We start from the raw sequence: 21,770 nt of genomic DNA, 5'->3' as shown, positions 1-21,770 counted from the left end.
GGGGCGGGGCGGGGGCAGGTCCACGGTAGACAATGAGGGAGGGTCTCTGCCGACCGCCTGCTGCTTATTGTTCCGGCACTAGAGGCTGCAGCCTGTAGCCGCCTCCTCCTCTAGGGCTTCGCTCCTCTTTCATCCCTCGGTCTCACTTGGGACCTTCCGAGTGCCCCAGCGCTGTCCCCCGGGGCGCCGGGACGCCAGTCCCAGCCGCAGCCGCCCTTCGCTGACCGCCCTCTCTCTGCTTTGCAGGTTGGCAGCTTTGCGCCCGAGGGTGTCGCGAGCCGAGGCGTTGAGGACCGAGCGCCTCTGGCCCAGCCAGCCGGGCGGGATGCCGCGCGGGCTGCAGCGCTAACCGCCCCCACGCTGGGCACTGGGCGTACGCGCTCCGGGCTGCAGGCGGAGCGGCGGCGGCGGCGGCGGCGGCGGCGGCGGCGGCGGAGGGGATGCGCCCGGGACGCGCAAGGCTCCTGCCGCGAGCTGCCAACCCGAGGTGGACCCTAAGGGCTCATCGCAGGACCGCGCGGACCCCTGCCCTCCGGGGCACGCGGCTGAGGAGCCTCGGGGCCGCGTCTGCGGTCAGGATGCTCTGGGCACCTCCCTGCTGGTGAGGATGCCCTACTGCGCGGCTCCGCATCCCCAGCCCCGGTCCCTGGTGGGCACGACTGCCTGGGCCCGGCTTCGGCCCCTCCTGCCGGTGGATGAAAAGGGCCGGAGTCCTTGAGTGCGACCGGCTATCGAATCTGAATTCTACGAGCCATGGAAGGAGGCACTGGGCTGCAGCCCCAGGCGGGAGAGCAGCTGGAGGCCAGCGCCAGAGTAGGAGCGGTCCAAGAGAAGTGCGAACCCGAGACCTTTAGGTCCAAGAGTTTACCCGCCCTGAACAGCGCCTCCTGCAGGCCAGACCTGAATCCTGCCGGAGAAGACTCCAAGCCCGCCTCTGGCCATCAGGAGTTGAAGCCAGGCCCTGGCCCGCGGGCCCCCAGCCCCTCCGTCCCGTCTACTTCGGCAGAGATGGCAGGGCTGGTGGAAAGTCACCACAGGGTGGAAATCGGCAAACCCATATCGGTGTCCTCCACTTTGGCCATGCTCCAGGGCAGAAGGTGCTTCTATGTGGTCCTCACCGATTCCCGCTGTTTCCTGGTTTGCATGTGCTTTCTGACCTTCATCCAGGCGTTAATGGTCTCCGGGTACCTGAGCAGTGTCATCACCACCATCGAAAGGCGCTACAGTCTGAAGAGTTCCGAGTCAGGGCTGCTGGTCAGCTGCTTTGACATCGGGAGCCTGGTGGTGGTAGTGTTCGTCAGCTACTTCGGCGGCCGGGGGCGGCGGCCCCTGTGGCTGGCCGTGGGGGGACTCCTCATTGCCCTGGGGGCCGCCCTTTTCGCTTTACCTCACTTCATCTCGCCCCCCTACCAGATCCAAGAGCTGAACGCCTCGGCGGCCAACTACGGCCTGTGTCAGAATGGCAACTCCTCGGCCACGACGGAGCCTCCCACCTGCCTCAAGGACTCGGGGGGAAACAGTCACTGGGTCTATGTGGCTTTATTCGTTTGCGCGCAGATTCTCATTGGAATGGGCTCCACACCTATTTATACCCTGGGACCAACCTACTTAGACGACAATGTCAAGAAAGAAAATGCATCCTTGTACCTAGGTAAGACTTTCCTCTCAGATAAGCTTGCACTCAAAAATCAAAAGGAAGCACTTTCACATTTTACTGGATGTTGTATATTGTGTATAATATATGGCATTATATCATATATATGCATTAAGCTTCAGTTTATCTTCTTTTTCTTTTTTTTTTTGGCCTTAGTGTGGTGTGTTTTCTGTTTGGGAAAGAATCAAATAGTTGAGCGTTCTTTGAACTGATTTTCAGACTCACACTTGTCTTTTCCCAAGTAATACAAACTTTTAACTGTGGGGTGGTGCTTCTCTCTGTTGCTGCCTATCTTTGGAAAAGCTCGAATTTATCAAGCTTATCTTCTCAAAGCTGTCCTTCCAGAAGGGTCAGGAAGGAATAGAAGTAACTGCTGTGTGTGGAATAAGGTTATTTACTACTTTCATCCACAGCTGCTTCTCATTCCTGCCCCCAAGAGCAGAGTTAGTGGAGAACCCAGACTACATGAAACACACTTTATTGACTTCATATCTGTATTCATTACGTATCATCTGCATCGCTATTTAAAAAAAACTTGAATGATATCGAATGACTAGATTATCTTTATACAGAAGCAACATCAGGTTGTAAAGTTTATCCAAAACGATTTTTGTTGTTGGTTTGAAGACCCTCAGGATATTACAGGATATTGGGGGAAACATCATTACTATTTTCTGAAAAGCAGTACTCTTGGACAGTGAAAGGGCAGTGAAAGTGATACTCAATGAAGAGGGCTATGCGTTTTGCTCAGTATGCTGTCCCCAGAATCGGTTACAGAGGGTGTCTGAGCCATTTATAGTCCCCAGTAACTGGCCCAAATGCATCAGGACAAGAGTTTTATAATTTGTTTTTATTATTAAATGTAAGAGAAAGAAATTTCTATTCAGGCAGAGAGGAATAGCTTGCTTGTTACTTTGCCTCCATGTTTTCTAACATTTGTTGTGACAAATTTTCAAACATCCAGGAAAGTTGAAACAACAGTTCAATGAACGTCAGTGTATCCACCACCTAGACTCAATAATTGTTCACTTTATCATATTTACTTTATCAGTTTGTGTGTGTGTATAGAAATATATATATTTTTTGGATGGGAGGTTAAGCCCTTTGAAAGTAATTATAGACACCTTTAGGCTTCAGCACATATCTTCTGAAAATAAGGACATTCTTTTACATAACTCAGGAGCTTAAACTTCCTAAGAAAGCTAATAACCATTCCATATGGTCATCAAATTCCAGTCCATATTCAAATTTCCTTAATTGCCCACTCAGTCTTTTTTAGCTATATACATTTTCTTTTTTAAAAAAAATTATTACTGATATTTATTTTTTTTAAGTAATTTTAATTAATTAATTAATTTATTTATTGGCTGCGTTGGGTCTTCGTTGCGGGCTTTCTCTAGTTGCGGTAAGCAGGGGCTACTCTTCGTTGTGGTGCACAGGCTTCTCACTGCGGTGACTTCTCTAGTTGCTGAGCATGGGCTCTAGGTGCGTGGGCTTCAGTAGTTGTGGCACATGGGCTCAGTAGTTGTGGCTCGCGGGCTCTAGAGCACAGGCTCTGTAGTTGTGGCGCACGGGCTTAGTTGCTCCGCTGCATGTGGGATCTTCCCGGACCAGGGATCTACCCTGTGTCCCCTGCATTGGCAGGCGGATTCTTAACCACTGTGCCACCAGGGAAGTCTGCTACATACATTTTCAAACCAGGAGCCAGTTGAGATTCATTTATACATTGCATTTGGCTGTTTGCCTTCTTAGCATTTGCTAAACTAGAACAGTGCCTCAACTTTTTTCTTTCTCTACCACATAGACTTTTTGAAGTGACAAGGCTAGTTGATTTGTGGAATGTTCCACATTCTAGATTAATCTGATTATTTCCTCGTGGTGTCACTTACCTTGTTCCTCCATTCCCTATATTTCTTGTAAACCGGGAGTTCAAAGGTGTAATTCGATTCAGGTGAAGCGTTTTCGGCCGGACTACTTCACAGGTGACACTCCGTGTTTTCGATTAGATCCATCTGGCCATTCATTAGTGTTGATGAGTTTAATCACTTAGTTGCGTGGGTGATTGCCAGGTCTTTCCATTGCAAACACACGTTTCTCTCTTTGAAAATAATCAGCAATCTTTAGAGTGACACCTTGACCCTGTAAATATCCCAATTGTTTTCTTTATTCTTACTGATCTTTTCCTCCATTTACTTTGAAAACTCGGGTCTCCCTTCCATCCCGCTTCTAGGTACCACTGACACAAATCTGCTTCATGAAAAACACAGGCAGAGCCCCACGCAAAGAGAGAACATCCACTAGTAAGAGCCCTGAGATTTAACTTTTCTGGTAGTGGTTGCCCATCAAGAATGAAAAGAGCAAGTACGTATTCTGTGCTGAGCACTGTACTCCTTATGGGAAGACCGAAAATGAGACACAATCCCAGCAACTGAGGTGCTTTCAATGTAATGAAGAAATATTTCCAGTTTAAGGTAACAAGCGAAGTGACATGTGAAAGGGGAAGAAAGTTCTACAGATGGGATTTGCTCCCGCCCCCCTCCTCCACCTACCACCTCCTCCTCTCCTTTAGATATTGACTAATAATTGGCTCTTCTGGAAAACATTTTGATGAATGCCTTAGGACACATTCTTTGGGAAACTCATGAGAATTCTGCTTGTTACATGGCTCTGTTTATTACATGGCTCTCAGTAAAAGCTCCAGTGGTTTGAGTACCAGGAATCTTACCTGTATTCTTTGATTTAATGTTCTTAATGGCCTTATGAGATGGGAATTGTTTTCCCTGTTTTATGAATGAGGAAACAAAGGCTCAGAGAATTTAAGTGGCTTGCTGATGGGCGTCAAACCCACGCCTGTCTGACCCCAGAGACCTTGAACTTCCCTCCACGCCGCATGCTTTTTGGCAAGAGGATCTGAAAGTCAACTGAAACCAAAAGATGGGCCACGTTCAGTAGAGTTCTGAATATGGTGCAGAAGGATGCAGAACTGGCCTAAAGGCATCAAAACATGATCAAAACGAGACCATTCTTTAGACCTTTTAAAGCAGCTTTTACAGGTTACCTCCATACAAATTCAAATCAGGGAGACTACTATATTCTTAGAACATGAGCAGTGTTAACCCATTACCACATGGAATTTTTCCTAATAAATAACTGTTATATATCTTTGTTATTTTCTGCAAAACTGTTCTTCTATATTACCTTGTCCACTCCCCACCCTTTTCTTAAGTTTTTGGTCAGTCTTTCTAACTGATGACAACCACAGAAGAAGAAGGGGGAAAAAAAGCAGGTAGCAGATTAATAATTGCAGGCAGGAACAAATATCTGAATTAAAGTAGAAACCATTGAAATGGAATGTAAATGTATAACTTAATCTTTTGAAAGTTTCGGTGTTAACATTCTGGCAGCTTTCAGCGTAGAAGAGATGTGGTCGTAGATGAGATCCAGCGGTCTTTGCACCCATTCAATGCCCTAACTCCTTCTGCAAGGAGAGAGGCTCAGCGTTGACCCGGAGCATAGAGAAAGCTTTGTAGTTATGAAGAAGTAAGGTTATCAAGTGCACCATGGTTTGTAATTGTATCTCAAGGAGAGAGAGAGAAAGTGTGACCTTTTGCAGGGCAAGAAATTCATGAACCAAACAGGGAAGCAAGAGAGAATGGCTAACCAGGTGGGAAAAGGAAGAAAAAGGATGCTTTTCTAGAATAGAAAGCCACAACTCCGATGGGGTGATTTTCAGGATAGGTGAGGATTGGCAATGGGCCAGCCGTTGGCCAAGTGTGGGGACAGCCACCCCACCTCCCTGGTGTGTCCCCTGTCGGAGTCGGGACAGTGCCTTAGAAAGAGCACGGACGAGGCCGATCTGTATTTTCGTCTGGCTCTACCAGTGACTCGTCAGGAGACAGATCTGATCGTAGACAAATCCCTTAACTTCTCCCAGCCTCCGTCTCCACCTGGGGATTGTTACATTTGTTTCCCGCACGGTAATATTTTGAGGAGCAAATGGGATTACATGTGGGTAAGCACCGGGCCAACTGGAAGCAGCAGCACTTTGCTGTGTTAGAAGCGAATTCAGACTCATCCTGGAGAGTGGGCAGAGTGAAGAGTGGAAGATATTCTACTCCATCTGAGCACCAAAACCTTTAAACATATCTCTTTACAATTGGGAAAAAGGAAAGAAGCATTATGTAGGAAATTAAAACTTTGTATGGGAAATCACTCCTTAGACATTGTAGAGGACAATGTTTTTTTTTTTTTAGAAGATGTTGGGGGTAGGAGTTTATTAATTAATTAATTTGTTTTTGCTGTGCTGGGTCTTCGTTTCTGTGCGAGGGCTTTCTCTAGTTGTGGCAAGCGGGGGCCACTCTTCATCGCGGTGCGTGGGCCTCTCACTATCGCGGCCTCTCTTGTTGCGGAGCATGGGCTCCAGACGCGCAGGCTCAGTAGTTGTGGCGCACGGGCCCAGTTGCTCCGTGGCATGTGGGATCCTCCCAGACCTGGTCTTGAACCTGTGTCCCCTGCATTGGCAGGCGGAGTTTTAACCACTGTGCCATCAGGGAAGCCCCATAATCGCACTGTTAAATAGACTTACCCATCCAGCCGCCGGCAATGCTGGACCTCAACAGGGTGGCAGCCCTGGGTCTCCCCACGTGACCTGTGGTCAAGGGGTGTGTGTGCAAGACTTGTGCTGAAAAGGAGCAGGGGAGAATTTTTACGCCCCGTGTGCACACTCACCTCCCAGAGGCAAAGAGGAGGAAATGAGCTGAGCATCCCAGTTTATTTTCAGATTCATCTGTCACGTTAACCCCCTTCTGCTTTCCCGGGGAGGAGCAGTGATGGGGGCGTGAGGTGGGCCAAGAGAGGAAAGATCATGTGAATATACTCTCTTCTGAGACTGCAGACTGGGTATTTATTCTGCTTTAATTTTGCTCATCTTGTTTACAAGGTATTCATCTTTGTAAGCCACATACAGTCCCTTTTGGGAAGTAGGTTCTGTACAAATCATGAATAAATAAAAAAAAAAAATCTCCGCTGGAAACTAATACCAGGGAGAGTGACCGTGAAGGGATTTGAGGCCATGATCCAGGGCGTGTGGAGGAATTATTGGGATGCATGCAGTGCAGAGTGAGGAGAGCTGGGTGTTGGTGGCTCGGCCGCTCCTTGCTAGGATGTTGGTGAGTTTCACATATACCTGGGACAGTTCATCTGTGTCCAAATGAGTACATCTTCTGTACCCTTGACAAGTCCTGAATTTATATCAGCTCCCTGGTTGGTCACCTTTGGCCTCTAAGACAAACTAGTCAGTCTAAGATGCTGACAGATAAACCAACTTCAGATTCTAGCTGAAAAGCAGAAGGGCTTCCTGCATCACTGAGGAAAAGGCAGTGGACGGACAGTGATGTATTCAGCTCACTTGCAAATAACAGGTGAGCTGTTATGTTATGATACATCTTTAACATTGCTATGGATTCTGTTATCTATGTGGTTCGGTCCTTCTGAAGCTTTAAGGTGTGTGTGTGAATCACCAGGGTGTCTTTTCAAAATGCCGATTCTGCTTCTGGAAGTCTGGGGCGGGGCCTGGGATCCTGCATTTCTAATGTGCTCCCAGGTGAGGCCAGAGCTGCTGGTCAAAGGGTCATGTTTTGAGCAACAAGGGTCTAAAGACCATAGACCTTTGACTTTTCTGATCGGTGGAGAGTTTCTCTCTGGGCTTGGGGTTGGATCCACTGTTGGCAAAACCAGCTGCTGATTGAGCTTCTATCTCATCAGGAAGAACCCTTCCGTCACTTACTGCATTTGCAAAAGCAAGATGTCAGTTTTGGGTGTATCATAAGCTGTGGCAACTTTTCTGAATTCCATCGTGATCGCTGTTGAGTCCACCGAGAGAGTGGCTTGGGACAAAAGATGTTCATTTTGCTATTAACCAAAGGAAGCACCACTTTCTTTTTGTTCTCACCACCCTGGAGGCTCTGGGCTGATGGGTTTCTCTCTGTTGGTGGAACTCTACACGTTAGAGGTAAATCTGTGACCTCTGCAAACCCAGGTGAGCTCTGAGCTCACCTTATAAGGCCCTTTGGTGGGGGAAAGCAAACAAACCCACACACTTGGCTCTGCTTTTTTTTTTTTTTTAAATAAATTTATTTATTTATTTATTTTCGGTTGCATTGGGTCTGTTGCTGCGCGTAGGCTTTCTCTAGTTGTGGTGAGCGTGGGCTACTCTTCATTGTGGTGCGCGGGCGTCTCATTGCGGTGGCTTCTCTTGTTGCGGAGCACAGGCTCTAGGCTCACGGGCTTCAGTAATTGTGGCACGTGGGCTCAGTAGTTGTGGCTCGTGGGCTCTAGAGCACAGGCTCAGTAGTTGTGGCGCACGGTCTTAGCTGCTCCACGGCATGTGGGATCTTCTCGGACCAGGGCTCGAACCGGTGTCCCCTGCATTGGCAGGTGGATTCTTAACCACTGCACCACTAGGGAAGCCCTTGGGCATCATTTTAAAAAGAAGGAATAGAGATTTTGGAAAAGAAAAATGGAGGCAAAATGGATGTTAGAGTAGGCATTCTAGGAATGAAGGCTTCAGAGAGAAGTGAAGGTGAAGAAACATACCTGGGTGTTTGGATGGTTCTCTTGTGTCTTTTGGGGGAAATATTCGGAAATAGAGACCGTGTGTCCGTGCCAATGTGTTCTGCTGTGTTGGGTACTTCTGCCGGAGCTGGTGCTCTCACCCTGTGTTTTCCGTCTCCCTGATCTAGAGAAAAGAGACAGGGATTCCACCCTATCTCCTGGGTGGTCCTCCTCGTCCAAGACCATTCTCAGTATCCAGGCTCTGTATGTTCTGAACCTCCGCTCCCAGTGGTAAACAGCATAGGTTACGGGTCATTCTAAAATGGTGGTTTTCAACTAGAGGTAATTCCCTCCACTCGCAGTGGACACACTTGTTAATGCCTGGAGTCAACTTTGATTGTCAAAATTCGAAGGGGACCTCGTGGCATTTAGTGATATCTTGGCCTATGTTTCTGCTAAACATCGTACATTGCACAGGACAGATCCCACAACAAGGAATTACCCTACAAAAAACTGTCACTAGTGATGCTTTCAACTTTTTTCATCTTAAGCATTCAAGTTACTATGTTATTTTGTGTTTCTTTTTTTGGCAGTGCCCTGCGGCATGCGTGATCTTAGTTCCCAGACCAGGGATCGAACCTGTGCCCCCTGTAGTGGAAGCGCGGAGCCCTAACCACTGGACCACCAGGGAATGCCCTATTTTGTGTTTCTTATATCTTGGGACTGGAAGTAGAAATCTCTAGGTCACAGAATTAGAAAGCATTGAACACTTGGATGGAGAAGACCCAGGAAGAACCTGTCTTTGTAAATAGGAAAGCCTTCTAGCAAACAAGAGATAGGAAATAGAGATAAACAGTTCATTACTCATTGCTACATATTACCCAGTAGACAGCATAGTATCTATACGATATTATTTTCTTAGTAGATGATGGGAGATACTGTAGTGTGCCATGGTAGATTATTTTTAGTGGGTGTAAAGATATGAAGGGTTTCATGGTTTTTACTGTGACTTCACTTCCCATCAGCTTAAAAGTCTTTTTTTTTTTGGCTACACCACGCGGCTTGTGGGATCTTAGTTCCCCAGACAGAGATGGAACCCAGGCTCTTGGCAGTGAAAGCGTGGAGTTGTAACCACTGGACTGCCAGGGAATTCCCTAAAACTTTTTAACCATAGAGATTTTCTAGACATATTTTTGGAGTTGAGACTATTGTAACCCTTGAAGAGGAATGATGTGTGTATGTGTGCGTGACATGTATGTACTAAGGGGAGTGGTATGTCATTTCCCCCTTTATCTGAGCTCTGTTTCAGTGGCGATGGTAAAAGAAAACATCAAGATGAGGAATTCTGGCAAACTATAAAGCAATTAATCAGCATTTTAAAGCAGAACTCACCAGCTAAATAATTGGACCTCAAGAGGAGACGTAGGGTAGATTTAATAAGGCATTTAAGACCTAGAATTTCTCTTAAAAATAAATGAGAGCTTAATTAAATCAAAAGAAAAAGCCTTTGGTTTCATACATGGGGTCTAACAAGGGCTATTTTTTTTTTTTTTTTTTTTTTTGCGGTACACGGGCCTCTCACTGTTGTGGCCTCTCCCGTTGCGGAGCACAGGCTCCAGACGCGCAGGGTCAGTGGTCATGGCTCAGGGTCCCAGCCGCTCTGCGGCATGTGGGATCTTCCCGGACCGGGGCACGAACCCGTGTCCCCTGCATCGGCAGGCGGACTCTCAACCACTGCACCACCAGGCAAGCCCAACAAGGGCTATTTTTAACAGCAAATATTTTTGAATGTTTAATGTATGGCAGGCATTGTGCTGAATGCTTTATCATCTTATTTTATCCTCAGAACAACTCTTATGTGACAGGTACATTTTTTCCCCCTTTTTTTATTGTGGTAAAAAACACATAACATTAAAATTACTCTCAACCATTTTAACTGTACAGTTTAGTAGTGTTCAGTGTATTCCCACTGTTGTGCACTAGATCTCTAATTTGTTTTTCATCTTACAGCACTGAAACTTTATACCCACTAAACACTAATTTCCCCTCTCCTCAGCCCTTGGCAACCACCTTTCTACTTTCTGTTTCTGTGGTTTTGACTACTTTAGATACTTACATGAGTGGAATTACACAGTATTTGTCCCTTTGTGACTGGCTTAGTTCACTCAGCATAATGTCCTTGAGGTTCATCTGTGTTGAAGCATGTGACAGAGTTCCTGCATAATATTACACAGTATGTTTATACCATATTTTAAAATCCATTCATCTGTGGATGGACACTTGGGCTGCTTCCACTTCTTGGCTATTGTGAATAATGCTGCTATGAACGTGGGTGTGCAGATATCTCGCTGAGATCCTGATTTAAATACTTCTGGATATATACCCAGAAATAGGATTGCTGGATCATCTGGTGGCTCTATTTTTCATTTCTTGAGGCACATCCCTACTGTTTTCCATAGTGGCTACACCATTTTACATTCCCACCAATAGTGTATAAGGGTTTGAACTTCTCTGCATCCTCACCAACACTTGTTATTTTCTGTTCTTTTGATAGTGGCCATCCTGATGGGTGTGAGTTGATACCTCATTGTAGTCTTGATCTGCATTTCCCTAATGATTAGTGATGTTGAACATCTTTGCATGTGCTTTTTGGCCGTTTGTATATCTTTGGAGAAATGTCTATTTAAGTCCAGTGCCATTTTTTTTTTTTTTTTTTTAGTGGTACGCGGGCCTCTCACTGTTGTGGCCTCTCCCGTTGCAGAGCACAGGCTCCGGACGCGCAGGCTCAGCGGCCATGGCTCACGGGCCCAGCCGCTCCGCAGCATGTGGGATCTTCCCGGACCGGGGCACGAAACCATGTCCCCTGCATCGGTAGGCGGACTCTCAACCACTGTGCCACCAGGGAAGCCCCAGTGCCATTTTTTAATCAGATTACTTTTTGTTATTGTTGGCCTGTAGAAAGTCTTCATTTATTCTGGATATCAGACTCATCAGATATATGATTTGCAATTATTTTTCTCCCATTCTGTAGACTGCCTTCTCACTCTGTTGATTGTTTCTTTTAACGTGCAGAAGTTTTTAAGTTTGGTGTAGTCTCATTTGTCTATTTTTTATTTTGTTGTCTGCTTTCGGTGTCATATCCAAGAAATCATTGCCGAATCCAGTGTCTTGAAGTTTTTCCCCTATGTTTTCATCTCGGTAGTTTTAGGCCTGACGTTTAGGTCTTTAATGCAATTTGGGTTAATTTTTGTGTACCGTGTAAGGTAAGGGTCCAACTTCACTCTTCTGCATGTGGATATCCAGTTTCCCAAATCATTTGCTGAAGAGGCTATCCTTTTCCCATTGTGTAGTCTTGGCTTCCTGGTTGAAAATCAGCAGCTACTTTCATTTTTCACATTTTATAGATGAGAAAATCAAGGTTAAGTAATGTGCTCAAGTTCATCTGAAAGGTGGCAAAACCAGCACTCAAGGTCAGTGTTCAAGGCCTGAGCTCTGTTGACATTAGGGGGAGGGGAGGGGGGGAGGGGAGGGGGAGGGGAGGGGAGGGGAGGGGGAGGGGGAGGGTGGGGGGGGAGGAAAACGTTTATAAATTTCTGTTGTGACTCTGGCTCAGTTTCTTAATTTTGTTACGTGTGAAGGAGAGGAGGTGGCAAGGTTAGCGGTTTCTTAGATTCCTGTCATCCCTTCAGTTCTTTAGTTCTGTGCCTTGTTCATCCTGGCTGGATATGATCTTGTTCTGGAACTTGGGACTCAGGTCTGGAGAGGAGTCGTAGCCTGTTCTGTTCTCCTTGAGCCATCGGAAGTGAGTCTCTTGGCACTTCCTCCACACCCTGGTGGCTTGAGTGATGTCGCCATGTGACAGTTGTCCCCAGGGAGTCAGACATTCCTTTTACTCCTTTTCCAGGCAGCTGTGTATTACCTGACGGTAAATTCAGACTCTTCTTCCCGTCCTGGGAGTTATGATGGCTTTTGAAACTGTCACCCTGCAAAAATGCTAACCCCTGTTACCTAATATAACCTAGAAAGGCAGGTGCAGGTTACTCTTGCTTAAAAGTAAAAACCATAGTCATGTAATTAATATTTTCAGAAGGATGAAATTACATAATTTGCAAGTGTCTGAAACTGAGTTGTGCAGTTCCTGAGTTTCTAGCATCTGAGAGTTCTTAGCTATAATACTTCAATAATAATAATAATGATGATGATGATAGGTTTTGGTCTTATTAGGTGTTTTCCTAAGTTTTTGGCCTTGAGTTCTTATGAAGGACATAGAAGTTTTAAGAGGCTTTTTTTAAAAAGAATGTCTATGTGTGTATAACTGAGTCACTGCTGTACAGCAGAGATTGGTACAACATTGTAAATCAACTATATTTCAGTAAAAAAAAAAGATGCTTTTTTTTTTTAGTGAGAAGAGGGGAGAAATTTAAGTGAACAAGATTGTGTAGTGAATTCTAGGCCTAGCATTCTGGTTGTAAATCAGCTTCTGATCAATGTATAAAGATGGACCAACAATCCTGGTTTGCAAAGTGTCTTTATATTATTGGGTGAAATATATTTGCTGGTATTTTCTCTAGAAATATGCTTATGTCCCTGGTGTTTAATTTCAGCTGGAAGGTAAACCTTTCCTGATTTGAACTGCATTTTCATGGCTTTCCTTTAGGTGGAGGGCGGCAGCAACCTTTAACAAGATGCAAAAATCTTCCTGAGATAAATCTCAAAAGTTTCCTACGAGAAAGACTTGACTAAAAAATATATCTCGGAATAATAATTCTGAAATTTAGTTTTGCTAGTATTTAAGATGTCTCTAGTTATTTCATCCTTGTGAAACTTTCAAAAGAAATTAGTTTTCATTTCTTTAATTAGGATTGATGGAAGGCAGTGATAGCTAAATGCAAGAACGGAAGAGAGATGGATGTGCTGCCTTCCAGTTGCTGGATTCAGTTTTTTGGGTGTGCAGTGTTCTCCTTTATACATTCTTTCTTTCATTTTAGGTCCTAGAGCCATTGTTGTTAGGGAGAGGCCGGGGGACCCTCACATGGGTTCTTACTGGACACTTATTTATTCACTTATATGACATCTCATACCACTTTGGGAATGACTAATTTAGGACTTAAACCTTCCAGGTCATCCAGTCTTGTAGAAATGGTAAACCACATATAGGGACCAATTTGTAATTTGACACAAATTCATCTGTAATTACTGATATAATTTTGACTAAGTTACATAACCTTTCAGGACCTCAGTTTCTTTTTCTGCAAAATAATCCTGTTTGACCACACCAGAAGACTTCTAATCTAATCTATGATGACTTTTTAAAATTTTTTTAAAAGCTTAATTGGGGGGCTTCCCTGGTGGCGCAGTGGTTGAGAGTCCGCCTGCCAATGCAGGGGACGCGGGTTCGTGCCCCGGTCTGGGAAGATCCCACATGCCACGGAGCGGCTGGGCCCGTGAGCCATGGCCGCTGAGCCTGCGCGTCCAGAGCCTGTGCTCTGCAGCGGGAGAGGCCACAACAGTGAGAGGCCTGCGTACCGCTAACAAAACAAAACAAAACAAAACAAAAAAGCTTAATTGGGGATTGGAACACTGGAAGAGGAGAGTCACTATCTACTGTATTTCTAAAAATAACCCTAAAAAGGGACTCGTGGGCCTCAAGGAACTTACAGTCTAGTTTGACTATTTGTTTAGCACCATCTGTTCTGGACGATTGAAGATGATCTGTGAGCTGTGTGACCTCTAGTAAGTCACTTGACACCTCTGGGTTTCAGTTTTCGAATTTGGATGGAATTGAATTAGAGCATCTCGAAGGGTCTTCCTGGACTCTACTTTCTGATTTCTTCTGGGCCTACTGTGGCGTAGATCCGGAAGTTAGCATATTCAAGGCAGTTCAGTCGTGTGGTTAAGAGTGTGGCCGCTGGCGCCAGGCTGCCTGGATTCGAATCCCAGCTCTGCCAGGGTGTAACCTGGGGCAGGTTCTGTGGCCTCTCTCTGCTCGATCCCACCTCTCTTAACACTTGGATCATTGTGAGCTAGTTGTGAGTTAATGCGTGTGATGCAGTTAAAACAGGACCTGGCCTGGCACATGGTTAAACACTCCAAGTGGGCTGTCATTATTAAAAACAAATTTCATCCTGTTTGGGAAGAGAGTGGTGTTCGTTTTCATCGTCACTGGCAGGGCACAGCTTCTCTTGTGGCTTTTCTGAACCGGTTGCCTGCACTCACTGCTCCTGCTCAGGTCACCGTGTGTTAGGCTGGCCCCGAGCTGGTGGGAAGAGGTATGTAGTTCCGTGACATCAGGGTTGTTCTTGGCTAGGCGGCACCTCTCCTGGGGGCGTGCATCTCCTCTCCCAAGCCCCATAGTGATGCCTGGACTCTGTGCTTCACTGGGTCTGGAGGGTCATCTCCCCTACGATGTAAAGAGTGACCACAGGGAGAAAGAAGACAAAGCTTTCAGGTTATTAATAGCTTCCAGACGAGATGCTCTTGCTATGGGCTTCAGATAATTATGATGTGAGCTGTTGGCTATAATCAAGTGTAATTGCTAAGGAGCACAGGGAGGGAGCCCGAAACACACATGCTCATGGGCTGTCTTTGTGCTTTTTTCTGTCCTATTCTAGACTTTAAAATCTCTGATCAGGTCTCCAGCCAGCAAGTTCTGGTAACTCCAGAGCCTTTTGTGGTTCCTGGAGTGGGCCTACTGCCACTACCCAGTGACCCTCCTGGGTCTTGGCTTCCTCAGGACCCTTCCTCATGTCTCGGCTCACGTGGTTTATTATAGACGGGAAGGTGGGATGGATTGTGTAAAAGTGCAGAGAGATGATGCCTGGGAAGTACAGAAATGGGCCTGTTTGCTCACCTCCTCTCATGGAGGGCAATCTATGGGCACGTGAAAGTGTGTGTGTGTGTGTATGTGTGTGTGTGTGTGTGTATTAGACTTGGAGGTGTAGAAGAAAAAACACAGGAGTTGCTTTATACTGTCTCCCAGAAATATGACCTTACCTTGCTGTTGCTAGAGTAGGAATGTTTGCATTTCTTCTACTCTGTCTTTTTTCATGATCAAACGATAGTTTATAGATTATTATCAAAACCTCTTCCTTCTCTCTCGCCCTAGTGAGTTTATTGCCTGGGGCGCCACATTCAGAGTTTGCTTGCACAAAGAAAGGAAGCAAAGGCCTAATGAATTGATTTTTCTGTATTTAATTACACTTACAAAAGATTTTACCTAAAAAGTTGGAAAGGGGTGATGTCCGGAGTAAAGTTTGGATTCACATCAACGAGCCATGTGACTCACGCAGATAACGGTCGCGTTATCAGTATTTGTTATTATTTGGGTTTCTTCTGTCTTTAGGAACTGGCATCAGTTCCTTCTCTATCCACTTTGAAGGCTTTTGGCTACAATAACACCTGGCAAGTGTCTCAGAAAATCTCTGCAGGCTCCACTTCCTACCCTGAATTGTCAACCAGCCCGCTTTGCCCGGGTGCCTCCATTTATGCCCATTGCCTGGCCCCTTGTTTCTTTCACTCTGCTTGGCCCCTGTGGATTTCAGTGGACCATTTCCTTGGATCTTCATCATGACTCCACCAGGATGCTGAGCTTTCGCTCTCTTGGCTGTCTACTGCGGCTTGGCCCGTTCCACTGTGTACAGAGTGCCTACTCCAGCTCTCAAAACCTCCACTGGGGTCTGGGGCACTGAACTCCCTTATCCTGGTGTGGAATTCCGCCATTTAAGCCACAAGCGGGTGTTCCACTGTACAAGGCTATAACCCTTGGGAAGGGTTATCTCATGTCTGTAGGTGCTGAACTCACTGGGTAGGCATAGACCAATGTTAACGAGGTTTGTGAATATAAGTTACGGTGTGAGTCAGATACCATTACTGTGTTCCATAATGCACTGTTCTCTTTCTAAAAGGGCCAGATATTTTATCGCTGATTTTATTACCTAATTTGCTATGATTTGCTCTCTCTTTGTATTCTTCTCTTATGAGAGATGTTTGCTGAAATACTTTGTGTAAATATAATTTGAAAAATTCACTTTTTTTTTTTTAAATTGCCATTGTGTTAACAGGCTCAGTAACTGATTTCCCTTATGACTCCATACAGTCTAAACCTGCTGTTGGGATTAAATGTCACTTCTCCAGGTATAGGACAAATAGGTCAAAGTCTGTGTTAACAAAGTATTACTAGTCCCAAATGGATGGGTTTCTAAATTCATTATTGTTCAAATCAGATTTTAAATGACCAGTTTAGTCATTTCGACATTATTATTGTATTTTTATCCATTTAATTTCCAGAATTTCTTCTTCCTAGATATTCCTTTTGGTTTCCTATAAATTATTTAGTTTAGAACTCATGATATTTTATTCATTAATCTCCCGTCCGTATTCAAGTTTCCATTAAATGTGCTTTTCTTTCTTTCCTGCAAAGGGTTCTTTTACTAACAGTTTTGTGAGGATTTTTTTTTTGGTAGCTAAATAATCTTCCTCTTATAACATGCATTTTTCTTTTTACGAGAGCTAGAATTTATCATGCCAGAGTTTTCGAGTGAACTTTCTTTTTCCCACCTTACATCATGTATATTGTTTCTCTGTTAAATGAATAGAGGGAGTTCAGGGTTTCTACATAAGTCCCCAGTGGCTTATGCTTCTGAGTTGCACAATTGCCTGTCATGCCAAGAAACATGAGACTTTGAGACCCAGGGGCCATCTCTTCGCAAGTTTGATATTAATAATTTGGAATCCAGTTGTAATATTCACTGAGGGAGGCAGCGTGGGAGCGTGGAAAGGGAGTGAAAGTGGAACCTGAGTTTTTGTGCGAGACTTGGTCCTGCCATGTAACCACCATGTGATCTTGGGCCACCCAGCTGCTCTGGTCCATCCCATTGACTTGGGAATAAGAAAGTGATAATTCTCAACAGATCTAGAGATAATTCTTTTTTTTTTTTAAAAATTCAAGTATAGTTGTTTTACAGTGTTTCAGGTGTTCAGCAAGGTGATTCAGTTTCATATATATATATCTGTAGGTATATATTGTTTTGCAGATTCTTTTCCACTATAGGTTATTACAAGATATTGAATGTAGTTCCCTGCACTATACAGTAGGTCCTTGCTGTTTATCTGTTTTATATATCATAGTGTGTATCTGTTAATCCCAAATTCCAAATTTATCCCTCCCTGCCCTTTCCCCTTTGGTAACCATGTTTGTTTCCTATGTCTGTGAGTCTATTTCTGTTTTAGTAAGTAAGTTCATTTGTATCATTTTTTTAGATTCCACATGTAAGTTATATTGTACGATATTTGTCTTTGTCTGACTCACTTCACTTAGTATGATAATCTTTAGGTCCATCCACGTTGCTGCAGATGACATTATTTCATTCTTTTGTATGGCTGAGTAATATCCCATTTTATATATATATTACATAAGAATATTACATCTTCTTGATCCATTCATCTGCTGGTGGATATTTAGGTTGCTTCCATGTCTTGGCTATTGCAAATAGTGCCGCTGTGAACACTGGGGTGCATGTACCTTTTCAACTTAGAGTTTTCATCTTTTCTGGATATATGCCCAGGAGTGGGATTGCTGGATCACATGGTAATTCTATTGATATTTTTAGTTTTTTAAGGAACACTCTCCGTAGTGGCTACATTCCCATCAACAGTGTAGGAGGGTTTCTAAAGAGATAACTCTACCCCATGGACATTACACATTGGGCAATAAGATGAAATGAAATAAGTGAGTATCGTGTCCTTTCACTCAGCAAAGTTTTATAGTCACCTACTTTGTGCTAGATGCTGGAACAGCACTGCTTTCACAGGGCTTAGTCTAGGGGAGAAGACAAACAATAAACAAGTAACCAAAAAGTAATTAAAAATCATGGTAAGTGCTAAAAATAGAGGAAACCACAGGGCATTGCATTTGCTGAGGAGGTACTTAAATAGAAATCAAAATCCGTAAGAGGAAACTAAGGCTTAAAGGATATTTGAAAACTGACATGTAAAATGTGACATCAGTCCATCATTCTAGTATCAAAACCCCAGAATAGGATTCTTAAACATGTCTGAACATCGTTATTATCAGAGAAGCATCCTTAACAATGCAGATTCCTAGACCCATCTCTCAGGGTCTAATTTTTTTTTTTTTACTTGCCACAAGGCTTGTGGGATCTTAGTTCCCTGACCAGGGATTGAACCTATGCCCCAGCAGTGAAAGCACCGAGTCCTAACCACTGGACCACCAGGGTATTCCCTCAGGGTCTGATTTAATAGAACTCTGGTCAGACCCTAGAATCTGTTCCTTTTAAAAATTTCCCAGATGATCCTGTTGGTCTGTCAGGGTTGGAAACTATTCTCCCGGAGAAACTCTAGACAGAACTGATTGTCTTTCAAAGGAATGACTGTGGCTTGGTCTTCTTGTATCTTGCTGGCCATCTGCCATATGTAGCTTCTTACCTCAATCTTCATTTCTGAAACTTCTGTGATATTGGGCCATGGACCTCCCCAACACTGTTTCGGAGCTGGTGCCCATTTCCCAGCACGTGTGTTATTTGGGGGGAACCTCTGAATGCTATTGGGGAGGGAGGTCTGCTTCTGTGCATGTATTGGGATTCTGATGCATAATGTAGTATGTTGAGTAGATTGTTGTGGGTTGTTTTGGAAATCTGAATGCTTTTTGTAACTTTATACCTATGGGAAACATACTGGGAATTCCATGAAAGTAAAGGTTGAGATTCCCTCCCAGCAAAATTCACTGTACTTTCCCCCTCTGCCTAGTTTTAAGATAACATATATAAATATATATATATATGTGTGTGTGTGTGGGGGGGTATAATTGAGTGGTTTTAAATATGGAACTAGTACTAGCTTTTATGCTGGGATCCTGAGGTCTAGCAAAGCTCAATTTGAGTCTTGGGGAAAAGGAACCAGGAGCTCCTTCCTCTTTTTTTCTGTCTCTGGGGATTTTCAGGAAAGCCAGTAGCAGTTTATTTGAGAACATAGAGCTGCCACTGGGATTTACCCATGAGAGGCTTTTTCAAAAATTTGTTTATTTCAGAAATCCCCCTGTGGTCCAAGCTATATTTTTAAAAGATTGGTTGCTTGCAGTCCAGGAGTTTAGGGGCTCATTTGGTGTGACAAATGACAAATAATCTTTTAGGACACAGCTTGTCCTGAGCAGCGATGCTTAGTAGTCTGGGAGTAGGAACTCAAGTCATCTTTTGTGCCCGGTGATTGCTGCCTTTAGGACCACCCAGCCTGAATAATGACGGTCATTCTTTGGTGAGGAGTTAACACATGGTCTCTAAGTGGATTTATCTTTATAAAGCCCTGTGTGACTGTCAGGGCTAACCCTCTCCTTTAATGAAGGAGAACTCACAAACTTCAAGGTTTCTCTGGTAGGAGGACCTTCAGGTGGGGTGAGTAACTTACCAGTAGGACTCTGACGTGTCTGCTTACCTTCCCCCAGGGATGTCTCACTTTCGTTTCTGCATCATTTCCACACTCATCCCAAGGTATAGGGGTGGGCTGGGTGGCCTGCTGCTTGATGTGCTGATAACTATGGAACAGACAACCCACTTCCTTTGTTTTTTTGGGCATACTGAAAGAGGCTGCAGCTCGTAAAAGGCTTCCACAAATCCTGGGAACAACAGGAAAATAAACTCACAAAATACTTGCGGAGCACAGGCTCCGCTGCTCCGCGGCATGTGGGATCTTCCCGGACCGGGGCACGAACCCGCGTCCCCTGCATCGGCAGGCAGACTCTCAAGCACTGCGCCACCAGGGAAGCCCAACGTTTTTCTTTATTGAAGAATTTCTTAAAGCCTTCACTCTGCTGATATCCATTAGAAATCTCCAGGAGAGGACTGAGGCATCTAGTCTCTCTCAAACTTGGATGACCAAGAAAACTTTTAACTCCACAGTCATCTCAGAGGCTGGTCTTCTTTGAAACCCATTTGGGAAATCTTGTTCTAGTGAATCTGTCTCCCTCATTTTCCAGCTAAGGAAACCAAGGACCAGAGAAATGAAATGACTTATCCAAAATCATGAAGCTTGGGGCAACATGGGGTGCTGGAAAGGAGCTTGGAGGGGAACCCTGGATGTGAGACTTGACTCTAGCACATTGTTAGTGGGGGGCCTGGGCACATCACCCAAATTCTGTGGGTCTTAGTTTCCTCTCTTAAAATGGGGGGGCTGGGACTTCCCTGGTGGTGCAGTGGTTAAGACTCCGCACTCCCAATGCAGAGGACCTGGTTTCAATCCCTAGTCAGGGAACTAGATCCCACATGCATGCCGCAACTAAGAGTTTGTGTGCCACAACTAAGGGGCTGGCGAGCTGCAACTAAGACCCAGCACAAACAAACAAATAAACAAATAAATATTTAGAAATAAAATAAAATGAGGGGGCTGCACTATCTGTTTTCTAATGACTCTGAAGTCATTTTGGGGGAATGGCTCTTGGTTTCATCTTGTTTTTTTTTTCTTTTTTTTTCCACTTCTGAGTTTGTCTCAGCTAAGTAAGGCAAAATAAAAATATTGGGAGACACATATACATATATTCATCAAATACCACCATTTAGATTCTTTTTTGCTTGCAAATGAATACACTTGCCAGATTAGTAACTAAAATAAAATCTGTCGGAGAATGTACAACTCTACATCATAAAACGTTGGTAAGGAAAATAAGAAATGTATATAAAAAGACTAAGATCTATGGTAATGTACTTTCCTGAGAAATATTTTAACACAGATTTTAATTTTAATGAAATTCATATTTGATTGGAATACAAATGGTAAATCTCCCAACAGGTAAAACGTGCCTTTTTCTTGCGTGCTTTGTGAGGGATTATTGAGGGAATCATAAAAAATAAAACTCTCAGATTTTAATCTGTTACTAGCTGGGGTTACTTTGGACTGGTGGTCTCTGGGCTTCATTTTCTTCATCTGTGGAATGAACCCAAATGTTCCTTAAAGACTCTATTAATTTACGCTGATGCCATAAAGTCACCTTTACAGCTCTGCTAATTCAATCTATATTTGACTGTTTTTGTCTGTATTAGCAATACGATCTTTGTCAAGGTGCGGGTTGAACCTGAGAGCTCCAGGGACTCGGGATGTGAATTACGTGTGGTAATGTGAAGTCAGAGGTGTCCTTCCCCATTCTGGGCCCATGGGCAGAGCGTACCTCCTGGACCCCTGTGGTATGTTGAGGTCATGTGACAAGTTCTGGCCAATGAGTTGTGTGTAGTGACAAGTGCTACTTCCAGGCCAGAGCAAGACCCTGCAGAGCCTTCTTTTCCTCTGTCACCAGAGTGGCAACATTATGGTGCCGTCAACTTGGGTTCTGGAATAAGAAGTCATGGAGCAGATCTCCCTGATGACCCTTGTTAGATCATGAATTGTGTGCAAGGAATAAACTTTTGTGGTTGGGATGCTTGTTACAGCAACATCACATAGCCCATCCTGACTATTGGATTCAGTGAACTGGGGAAATCTCAAGAGACTGAAGGAAGACCAGCTATTGGGAACAGAATTATTTTAAGAGAAGATGTCAGTTGGCAGCCCCCCCTCACCCCCA

At 44.5% G+C, this 21,770-nt stretch overlaps 1 protein-coding gene across 1 annotated transcript in view; it reads left to right on the top strand.

Moving 5' to 3' along the window:
• The first annotated feature begins 753 nt into the window (after positions 1 to 753).
• Positions 754 to 21,770, top strand: part of SLCO5A1 (solute carrier organic anion transporter family member 5A1) — a 117,650-nt gene continuing 96,633 nt past the window's right edge. Inside the window, exon 1 of the mRNA XM_060035169.1 lies at positions 754 to 1,651. Within this exon, the coding sequence (XP_059891152.1) occupies positions 754 to 1,651 (898 nt within the window). The remainder of the gene's footprint in view (positions 1,652 to 21,770) is intronic.

Source organism: Delphinus delphis, chromosome 17, assembly GCF_949987515.2.
Source record: "Delphinus delphis chromosome 17, mDelDel1.2, whole genome shotgun sequence".
NCBI classification, from domain to species: domain Eukaryota; kingdom Metazoa; phylum Chordata; class Mammalia; order Artiodactyla; family Delphinidae; genus Delphinus; species Delphinus delphis.
Note: the sequence above shows the minus strand (reverse complement) of the source record. Positions and strands in the feature narration are given on the sequence as shown.